The 10769-nt window shown below is 46.9% G+C and overlaps 1 protein-coding gene across 1 annotated transcript in view; it reads right to left on the reverse strand.

Moving 5' to 3' along the window:
• ANK1 (ankyrin 1) overlaps positions 1-8003 on the reverse strand; it is a 55355-nt gene extending 47352 nt beyond the window's left edge. Inside the window, exon 1 of the mRNA XM_088068284.1 lies at positions 7472-8003. Within this exon, the coding sequence (XP_087924410.1) occupies positions 7472-7597 (126 nt within the window). The 5' untranslated portion in view covers positions 7598-8003. The remainder of the gene's footprint in view (positions 1-7471) is intronic.
• Between the last annotated feature and the right edge of the window lie 2766 nt (positions 8004-10769).

The following is a 10769-nucleotide window of genomic DNA, read 5'->3' on the forward strand; positions in this document are numbered from 1 at the left end:
GTATTTATAAGTTTTCGACCACGAACAGGGATTGGATAGTCAGGTTACCACCTTCCCAACCCCACTGGCCATGAGAGACGTCCATCAAAAGGCATATCTTTAATGGAATGTATAAACACCTATGTTTATAGTTTCTTTCCTGGGAAAGTGGCTAGAACTTGTGAAAAACAATCAAAAGGCCTGATTCTCAGGGCGTCACCCTCCGTTTCCAGATCAATGGAATAAAGAACCTGGTACACAGGCAAGTATATTGTTAAAGCTGAACCTGTGTTTCACTCACTCCACACCTGTCTGTCACACCCACCAAACAGCACATTCTCATAGTATTTATCTTATTCTTTGGCATTGTAATCAGTAAGTCCTGGGAAAGATACAATGCTCCTCATTCCAAGCATGGCATCATGATGGACTCAATACACTTCATTTCCTGCAGAGTATCTGGACACCTTAATTTGCTGAGAAATGACACTGTAAGAAGGTGATAATATTTATTATTCCTTTGCAGAGACTATCACACTGGTTAAGAATCAAACATAGTTTTTATTCTGCAAAGGGTTTCAGTGTGCTCTTCTCTGCATTTCCCATTTAAAACTTCCAACATAGGCACATTAATGCACCCTACAAAGCCTGCAAAGTCTCATCACCACAGTGCAGTGACAGACCACAGCCTTCAATTCTGCTTGCTATCCTGCTGGAGTACCTTTTCTCTTAAACAGGAATCTTCCTGGTGGCCTGGCCACACACACACAAACATGCACGCACACACTCTCTCCTTCCTCACCTCTCTATAAATATAGAAACCTCGTCTGTTTTCTAAATGCTCTCCTGCTACTGCATTCTCTCCTTCTCAAGACACTTCAGTGAATACCTGCTGCTTTGTCTCTGCTGCAGATTTTTCACTGAGGATGCAACATTTTGAAGCCACAGATTTAACACAGTCCCCTACACTTGCAGCCTATACACAGAGATGTATGGCTCTGGCTTAAAGTTTCACCCAGTCAGCAAAATCTGGTTTGCAAATAGGAAGGGAGCTTGAATTTTTGCTGCTGCTTGCAGAGTTGAGGCTCAAAACATGACATAATCATCTGTGAAAGAAAATGTGAATTTTCAGATGGTTCTGTCATGCTGAGAAGTGCCCCTAGAAAGAGAAGATGTCAGGAACTTCCTCCCACCTAGGAAGCTGCCCAAGGCTGGTCTGTTCAATCCAGAGCTAAAACTTTCAGAACCTACCCTCGTGCCATCTTTAGAGCTGGAGGTGAGGACTGCAAGCAAGATGTAAGTAGGCCAGGGAACCCAGAAATCTCTAACATCCTTGATCTGTTCTTCCATCATACCACCGGTGATGCTGCACCTTTCCAGACCACCACAGAGAGGTTACATTTCTGAAGAACCTTGACACACTTAGACAATTAAAACAAATTAGCATAATTCAAACTAAACTTCTAATTTTAGCACTCTGTAAATCTGCTTTCCTTTGAGCTCAGATCTAGCTTGATGTACCTGAGCTTCACCACAGTGCAGGCGGCTTCCTATGGTGGATAGGCTAAGCACACCAGGCTGTCACATGCAGGACTTTTATGAAGGAACTCTCCTTTGTGCTCACCCTCCTGCAAGCATTTGCTCCAGGCTGGTTCACCTCTGCATTCAGCCCATGCCCTCCTGGGGCAGACATCCTGGCCAAGGTGCCAGGCACAGAGGATAGGACACAGCTTGAGACAACTTGCTCCTGAAATAGCTTTCTGAATGCTACAAGGCTTCAGATACTGCTCACCTCATTTCAGCACAGTGGGCTCACCAAGCACATACAGATGCTGTTATTAGCTGAATAATTTAAGAGCCTGCAGAGCAGCAGTGCAAAATAGCACCAACATCCCCCAAGTGCTTTCTCCCACCAGCGAATCCCTGCAGCAGTGGATCCTGCTCCTACCCAACATCCCTCACATCCAGATGCCCATATTCTGCTCCTGTTCACCCCACCCCATCATGGGGCAAGGAGATAAAGCAGCTCTTGTGCTCTTAGACTCTGCAGGTGGCACGGTCCTTTCTCTTGCTGCTGAGCTCCACCTCGCAGGTAAGATACCAGCACACCTCCCAGCAGCTAGCGAAGACTCAGGCAGCTGACAGCCAGCCATGTCACATCTCTGGCAGGATATACTGCCACTGAATGCAAGAATCTCAGTAGGCTAATCCAGCAATGGTACAGTGGCCAGATATCCATGGGAGCAGGACACAATGGAGCTCAGGAGTCCAGTTATCGTGGGGATGTTCTGAGCCTTCTGCAGCTGGGTCTGCTGAAATCCTTTGCCCTCCTTCTGTCCATCATTCTTTTCACTGCATCCTCTTTAAACCCAGGGCAAGCTGAGGGCTGCTGCAAAGAAACAGCCATTTGAAAGGATGCAGGCAAGCAGAGAGAACAGACCCAGTGGCTGCTCCTTGGCAGCATTCCAGCAGCGATTTCTCACCCCAGTTTCTCATGTGCTTATTGCATAATTCTGACAGAAGTGTCTTGATTTTCTGTCTCAGAATCCTAAGCTCAGACCACCCCGATACACCCTATCAGTGAATAGTCATTGAGTGACCTCTTTTGCTTGTCACACAACAAGCACAAGCGTGGTCACCCTATATGGCTGTTTAACTGTCCTTCTAAGGAATCATCTGTAATTGCTCCTCTGTCTGATTGAGTTTGTGGTTGTTGGTCCAAACTCTTCCTGACTTGTTCTAGTTACCACATTTCCCTAGCTCCCAAAGGATGAAAAAATTAATCCATGTAAAAGCATTCTCATTGGCATCCTCGACATCGCTGCAATTATCTCAGTGCTGCCTCTCCCCAGTCACCTCATACACCTCAGCTTGGAGTTTCTTCTGACAGCTATCAGCCATTTAATTACCCACATTTATCCCTTATCCATAACTAAATATTGGAAGGGGATCACTTGATCCTCTGTCCTCCCTTAGCACTTTCCCACCATTTCACTCCAGCTGGAGGAAGAGCTCTCTCTCTGCCAAATGGAAGAGCTCCTGCCAAATGGAAACACCTTGCTCCTGCTTTCCTACAAAATTCAAACCCACTCTCAAATATCTTGTCTCCCTTCTCCAAAGCACCCTCACAACCTCTTCTGGCAGGACATATTTCAGTGTGTAATCTTGAGCACTACAACATTTCCTGCTGCAGCATGCAGAAGCAATACGGCACTAAGGATGGGTGCCAGACTGTAATGTGAAGATCCATGAGCCCTCGGGCTGGTCTGTGTGCTGTTTTCAGAAAACTATCAACTAGAGAAAAGCCAAAGAGTTTTTTGCAGGGAGTTTCTTATTAGGAATCACTATTCAAGAATGCACTGTGGGAGATGCCCTACAAATCCATAACAAGAGACTGTCTTATCCTTGAACATTTGCGAGACAAAGAAAGGAGACAGAAACACAAAAAGAGGTTTGCTCCTCATTGTACCTTCCCTGTGACCCCCACCCTACGCCAGAAAACAAAAAAAAAAACTAGAAAAAAAAGAAGTTTAAAAAGAAGTGGTAAATTCAGGCAGCCTTGTTCATTTGTTCTTTAGATGCCCAAGCAAAGTTTGCTCTGAATGTACTGAGAGGATGTATCTCATCTTTCATACCATTAATTTCAACACTGATAGGAATCGTCACAAGCATTTCCCTTCAAGCTTTTGATTATATTGTTATTAATACTGTAGCCCGAGTTATGCTGCACACAGACTGAGTATGGTCTCACATGTGTATTTGACAAGTTCTTTGGAGATTACTGGCACTGGTGCAGTTTCTGAAGTCCTCTTGCTATTTGCTGCATAGCACTCTTGTCATAGCCATTTTAGAGGTTTCAGCCTCCTGCTCCATGAATCCTGTATGTCCATTGAGAAGCACAGCTGGAATCTGCATCTTTGTATGAAGGTGTCTGCCCCTGTTTATGCTTGACTAAATATTTGGCTGAATTTAGTACCAAAAAAAGTACACTTCAATAGGAAGAAGTATGTTCATAGAAGTACTAACTTTTATGTATTAGTCTCAGTCAAAACATGTCAGGTTACAATGCCACCAGCCATCAACTGTGGGGGCATCTGGTGCGGCCGCAAGTTGCTTCTAGTTGCATGTTTGAGAGAAAGGGCAAGCCAAGTGCTCTGGGCCCAAGTTTGGGGGTTGGACAGTTTGGGACCTTTCTAACAACCCATTTGGTGAGCTCTGCCAATGCTTCCAGAATTCCTGGCAAGGGATTTGTTCCATTTTCTATCTTTAATACATAACTACAATAGGTCACATGCAACTCAAAAAAGACTCAATAACTGTGTTCACATAACAAGCTACAGAGCTGCCTCATAAACAACATCAGAACATCACTTTTCCACTTTTTCAACATGTTTTGCTGCTGCCCATTGACCCTGGCAAAGACAGGACTGTGTCTTTGAAGTGCTCTGCATGACTTCCCAGTGAGGGCTTCCTGCCGAGGTAGCCTTACCACATCTGCAGAGAAAGGAAGGAAGTGTTCTTGACTATGACTGCCTCTCAAAACCACAAAAAATATACATATCCAAAGCACAGATATTGTTCCTGTCAAACACCAACTTCCCTGTCAGTGCAGATGGCCACATGAGAAAGTCCACATGCAGCCCTGCAGCAATGCCAGTACAGATCTGGTCCTCTATAAACTTCTCACCTAAGGAAAATGTACAGAGATTTGAAGCTAGGATCCTGCAGCAGGAACAGCAAGAAGCCAACCCAGATGATGCTTGGCACATTCTCTAATAGCAGTGAACTTCTCTTAATTCACACTCTCTTTTGCTCACATTTGCTCTCTGTCACACCTTTCTGTCTGCAGGGCATCATCAGAAATCACAAACACATCATGCCACAGCCCTGGTAAGTCCTCACAGTTCAGCACTTGACTAAATGTGGGAACACACGGGACTATTGAACACTTGCTCTCTGGGGTCATCCTAAGACTGAGACAACCTCCAGTCACTCTGCAGAGTACACACAGCAGGAACACTTCAGGACATGCCTGGCTGTTTCATGTGGCAGCTCTGCCCAAAGCAGAAGTATGCCTGGGCTGGACAGGGAGCATGGATGAGTGACAAGGTACTGTTCCTCAAATCCTTGATGCAGCCCCTGTCAAATGAAAGCTCAACCGTCATCATCTTGAGTTACAAAGGTTGGGTGCAGGGAATACTGGAGGACCGACAAGGTTATACATCTGAACTGTCCTTGTGCCAAGAGACAAACAAGAGGTAGAGAACACAAAAATTGACGGTACAAGGTCAATCAGGTTATCATTACATGCACTTAATACAAAACCCAAGAAATTGCTATGGAAACTGGAAAGCAACAAATACAAACATGGTCCAAGGAAAAGGTTTTTGGGCAACACAGCAGTAAATAACAGAACTCAATGCCTCAACATATCACAGAATACAAGGTTCTTGCAGGATACAACCATGCAGTTTATGGGACACATAAAATCACACAAAAATTTCAGGAAATGCTAAACTGAAGACACAACAGCTCGTAACAGCAGCTCACATGGAATGAAATGAGAAGATATTTCTTCTGAGGCCATCATCTCCTTCCCTCAGGCCATCTTCACTGCTTTGTGTCATGCTAAGACTTCCCAGGATAGTAGGTCATGCCTCTACTAACTTTCATTGCAGCCAGTCTTGGTGGGCTCAACTAGATAAAAGACACTGATACCCTGCACAGTACAAACATCAGGTGAATGAACAGCCTCTGCCCCAAAGAGCCTGTGTCTGTGTACACAGCAAGATACAGCCAGCAGGCACTGGCAGAGGAACAGAAGGAGCCAGTGACACCACAGTGGTGTCAGTACGTTCCAACAGTCAGTGCAAGGGCCTTTGGCATGGACACGACATGAGTCCCGTGCAGGCTCACAGGGCACTAACAGACACTGACCTAACCCAAATCAAATCCCCACAGCTTCTGCAGCAAAACAGAATGAAAGATTGCAATACATCCTGGTAGGCCTCCGCTTGGCCCCAAGGAGACTTGCACAGGAAAAACAATATCACTAGAGTCACTGAGGTTTTGGGACAGGGGCTAACAAGAGACGGCTGGCCCAGGAGAAAAATATCCTGATTTGGTGGCTCTTCACATCAGATCCCCTTTAAAGCCCTCTGGCAGTGTGAGAGGCAAGCTGCTCCATCAGCTTCCAGTATAGGAGGGCCTGCAGGGAACAGCTATGGACCTGCAGGCACTAAGCAATTATTATCACTGGAGAAGGAGGCATCTGACACAACAGCGTGGCAGCTGAATGACCCCCACATTCAACTCCCCAGCTGCTGCCTGCAGACCTTACATCTGTTCTGATGTGTCTACTGATCTGCCCCTGATAAGCTGCTCTCTGTGGACAGGCCTCCCCAGGCTGTCCTGGCCCAGCTTTAAGAAAAACAAGACTCTCCTCAGTATTCTCAGGGCCCAGCTGCCGAGATGTTACAACAGCAGAGCTCTGCTGTGAGGCTCCTGCTCACAGGGGCACATGGAAGTCTCCAACTCTGAGTAAAGGCAGAGGAGAAGCCCACCTAAGAATTCCTGTGTCATAACCTGCTTTTAGATATATCCTTGATTATCCTTGGTTTCACCTCTCTCCTCACTGCCTTTCTGCACTGGTGCATAGCACATATATCCTCAGACCCTGCTGTGAGAAGAACATTCGGATTCAAGAGGTCTTCAAGGGGCAGCAAAGCTATCTTAGCAACATGCCCACTCGTGCAGGAAGCTGGCAGCAAGAAAAAACTGGCAGTGACTTTCCAGAGAGGAGCTATAGCTCAAAACTGCTGACAGACCTCAGGCACTAGCTTGCTGCTGTCAGCAGAAGGGACACACACATCTTCATTGCCCCTGATCCCCCTCACCTGCTGCCAGCAGGGAAGGATGACCCACGTACCCTGCTCAAATATAGCCTGCCCCCAGGAGCAGCAGAACCCACAGACCTCTTCACAAACATGCTCCTTCTATGCCCTGGTTTCAGTATTCTGGTGCAGATTAAGCAAGGGATGAGCGGACATCAAAACTAGTCCTTCACTAGAGAAAGGGGTGGGGGTCTCTTGTCCCTAAGCTCTGAACACAAAAAGTGATTGTGGGAAACTGAAGGAAGCCTGAAACCAGCAATTTTATCTTAGAGATCAAATCTGTTACTGGGCTGAGTGAGTCTATTAAGCTGCCTTGATAAACCCCTCACTTCCCTTTCCCCTTCATTAGGCTTTTTTCTATCTGTGCTCCCTCCCTCCCCCTGCTCTCCGCAAGCTGTCAGGGTAAACAGCAGATTTTTGGTCCCAAAAGTTGTCCTCTGTTTGACTGTTTCTTGTGCTGACTGCACACAGGCTTGTATAGGGACCAGGCTGCCCTCTGTCATTCTCTCTTCTCCCTCCAATCCCCCCAAACACAGCAGCACTCTCTGTCACAACCACAGGCACCTGGATATAGGGCTGCTCGCCCCAATTCCACTGACCTTTTTCTTCCGGTCCCGAGAACGGTTCCTGCGCTTGCGATTGGATTCTTCCTTCTCCTTCTGCTCCTGCAAAGCCTGAGCCTCAATATCTTTGATTTTCTTCAGCTGCTTAGCTGCTTGAGCCATGGCTGGTCAGACTGCAGTCCCCTCCAGAGCTCACACCTGCACTTTCTGTGCAGCACCCTCCGATTCCTGGCCAAGGAAGTACGTTCCACTCACTCAAATGCTGTCGACCCAGATGAGTGTGAAAGCAGTAATGAGAGGAAAATTGAAAGCAGTCAGTAAGCCCCAAAGGACAGCCAGTGTCTCCAGGTAGTTGCTAGATGCAGTCTAGGACACCTTTATAAACCATTAATAATCCCAAGTCCAGCTGTTCCAGAGGTTCTATGCACCACTGTAGCAGCCCCTGACTGCACTGGCACATCATGCAGAAGCCTTCTTGTGGGACAGGACACTGTGCTGTGCTCTCTCCCTCACTGTTTCTCCTGCAGTATGAGAAGAGATGCAGGCAGTCAGCCACAGGAAGGAAAATAACTCCCAGGAATTAATGCATGATGACAATAGAGAAGCAGTGAAGAAGGAGGCTGATGCATTTCATCCGACTCCTGAGTTCTCTGTAGCAATGCCTAAAGAACAGTAACCTGCATATATTCAGTCAGGGGCTTTACCACTGCAGTGCTGCTGTGGCAGGCACATATTCCAGTCTCTCCAATTTTCTTCCTCACAGTCAGTCTCTGTGCAGCAGCCGCATCACTCACTCTCTGGGTTACGATTCCATGTTCTTTCAAAGGGAGCAGTAGGGAATGGCTGCATCGGTTAGCAGGCAGGCAGCATCTCTGCTCAGAAAACAGCCGATACTGCAAAGGATGTGCCAAGTACTGGAGCAAAGTGCAGCTTAGCAGCATCCTTTCCTCCTCGCATCTCTCTGCTGAGTGAGCAGCAAGAGGAGGGGAGGGATCTTAGCTGTGAATAGGAGACAGAAATGAAGGGTTCAGTCTGTTCTTTACACAGCAGCAGCGAAGTAAACCCAAGCTACCAGCTCCTGCCCACCCCGGCATCAGCAGAGCTCAAATCCTCTCTGAGGGTACCTAGGCAAGACTCCCAGAGTCAGCCATCTCTTCTCCACACACAGCCCTACGTTTCACCTGCAGCTGTCTTCCAAAAGCACAAACAATTCCATGTTGGAACCCAGGGGTGAGGCTTGGAGGAGTGACTTTGGTTCCTGCACACAGCACCAGTGTGTAAGGGGGCCAGGATAAAACCGGGATGGGGTTTTCAGGGTGGGCTCTTCAGTGGGGACCACACCATCACCTGCAGCAAAGTGCACTTATCTGTTCAGGCACTTCTGAGCAGCCCTGCCTTTTAGCAGCTCAGTTCTTGTCCCGTGGAAAAAACACTGCCTAGGTGCAAATCCATGGGCAAAGCACCCATGGGAAAACGATCTGCACAGGTGGAAGCTCTGCAAATGCCGCACTTTTCTGGAACCGCGTCCCCAGAATCTAGGCAGTAATGGTCCCTTTGTGTTAAAAGATGGCAAAGCAGGGATTAATTTCTCAGCAACTACCTGACAATCACAGATTATTTAGGCTGGCAAGAAGCTGAGGTGCAAACTTAATTGTACAGACACTGTAGGTCACTTTTTTTCTAGAGTATGTTTTCTTGCATTTTTTTCCCTTTGTATCTTTTCCCTTTGAAGTTCCCCCAGTTTGTCCATAGACAAAGGAGTGTGCTAAAATCTGGAAAAAAGACTGGCACATCATACAGTTTTTAAAGAATATGATGACTAATAATATAGAGAACGTCCTAATAAAATACGAAGAATAGGAAATGATAATATTAGACAATGTGTTTCCTAGTACAGGTTTAGTTTTGTGTATTTTATCCACGTTGATAAATAATACACTCAAGTCTAGATAGAGCTGCACATCTTTTTATAGCAATGTTCTGTCAATGCCCATGAAAAAAAACCCCACAAAATTAAACAGAAGCTGCAGTTAAAGCACTCCCCAGAAGGGGTCTGAGAGCACAACAGAACCATCACCCTAACTGAGCCTCTTCCACACGAGTCTTTTGCAGGCCATATGGGGCTGAAGAAACATTACCTTTGTTCAACAACAGGCACACAGGAGGCAGTTGTCAAAATTAACCATAACACACTGGGAGTACCTCACTTCTAGACTTTGCATTCTAAATCAGCTCTCTGCAATTCTTTCTGTGGAGTTTCCTGATTTTTCAAAACAGGGAACTCAGGTATGACACCACGTTCTGCTACATGCAACAGCCTCATTTCCCACCAGATGCCTCCTGCCAGTCTGGGCATCAACTGCTCAGTGCCAGGGGCCACCTGCAGCAAGGCCAGCAAGGAGGTCTGAGCCTTTGCTCGACTCCTGCCTTCCAGGTTCCAAGGTTTAAGCAGGGTCGGACCTCAGCATCCAGGCACACTCCGTGCCAAGGCCTGCACACTGGCACGCAAGGGATGGCTGTGCTGCACTCCAGGCTTTGGCACAGGCGTTCTTTTTCCCCCGATGTCAAGGAAGAGCGCAGCAGACACCGCGCCGCGCCATCAGCGGGAGCAGCCGCGCTTTGCCCGCCTGAAGCAGGACACAGCTCCCACCTCTTAACTCCTCACAATCCACAGCAGAGTGAGCATGGGGCAGGAGCAGGTAAATAACCTGGAACTGCTGAATGAAATGCTGAGGCTAGTCAGGCTTTGCATGCTCACAGCTTCGGAGGACAGCGTGGGCATGCAGTTGAGATGCCTCAGCTGCTAAAAAGCAAAATTCCTAAATTTGCTCTGGGAACAAGGAGCAGAGCCCACCAGCTCTGGGCACTTCAACCACTTTGTTGAGCCTAGGAGTCTCTTGGAAAGCTTTTTATTTTGTCATTGCTGCTTTTAACCTGCTAACCTATTTGCTGGCTTATGCATCAGGCACTGTGTTCTTTCTTTTTCTGTACAGTGAGAAGCATGTGAAGGGGAGTATGTGAGACCTATTTCTCTTTTCCTTTTCCAGGCAGCCTTATGCAGTGTTACCAGGTGCTCCAAACAAAGGGCTGGAATAAAAAGCAGCAGCATTAAAGAATAGGGACACTTAATGAACTCAGAGAGTAGAGTTCTAAAAGCCATCCAAGAAAAAAGTTACAAAAAACAGCCTGGAATATAAAGAACTGTAGGGCTCAGAAGAACTCAATTTTACAAGTGCTTTGAGTGACCATAGGAGACACTTTTTGGAGGAGGCACAAGTGTCATTAACATGGGTGCACCTAGTTGCCAAATCAAAGAAAGCCTCATGCCATTGGC

This window comes from Pseudopodoces humilis, chromosome 30 (genome assembly GCF_049639895.1).
Source record: "Pseudopodoces humilis isolate 2021_Gansu_Grassland_sample_001 chromosome 30, ASM4963989v1, whole genome shotgun sequence".
In the NCBI taxonomy this organism is placed as follows: domain Eukaryota; kingdom Metazoa; phylum Chordata; class Aves; order Passeriformes; family Paridae; genus Pseudopodoces; species Pseudopodoces humilis.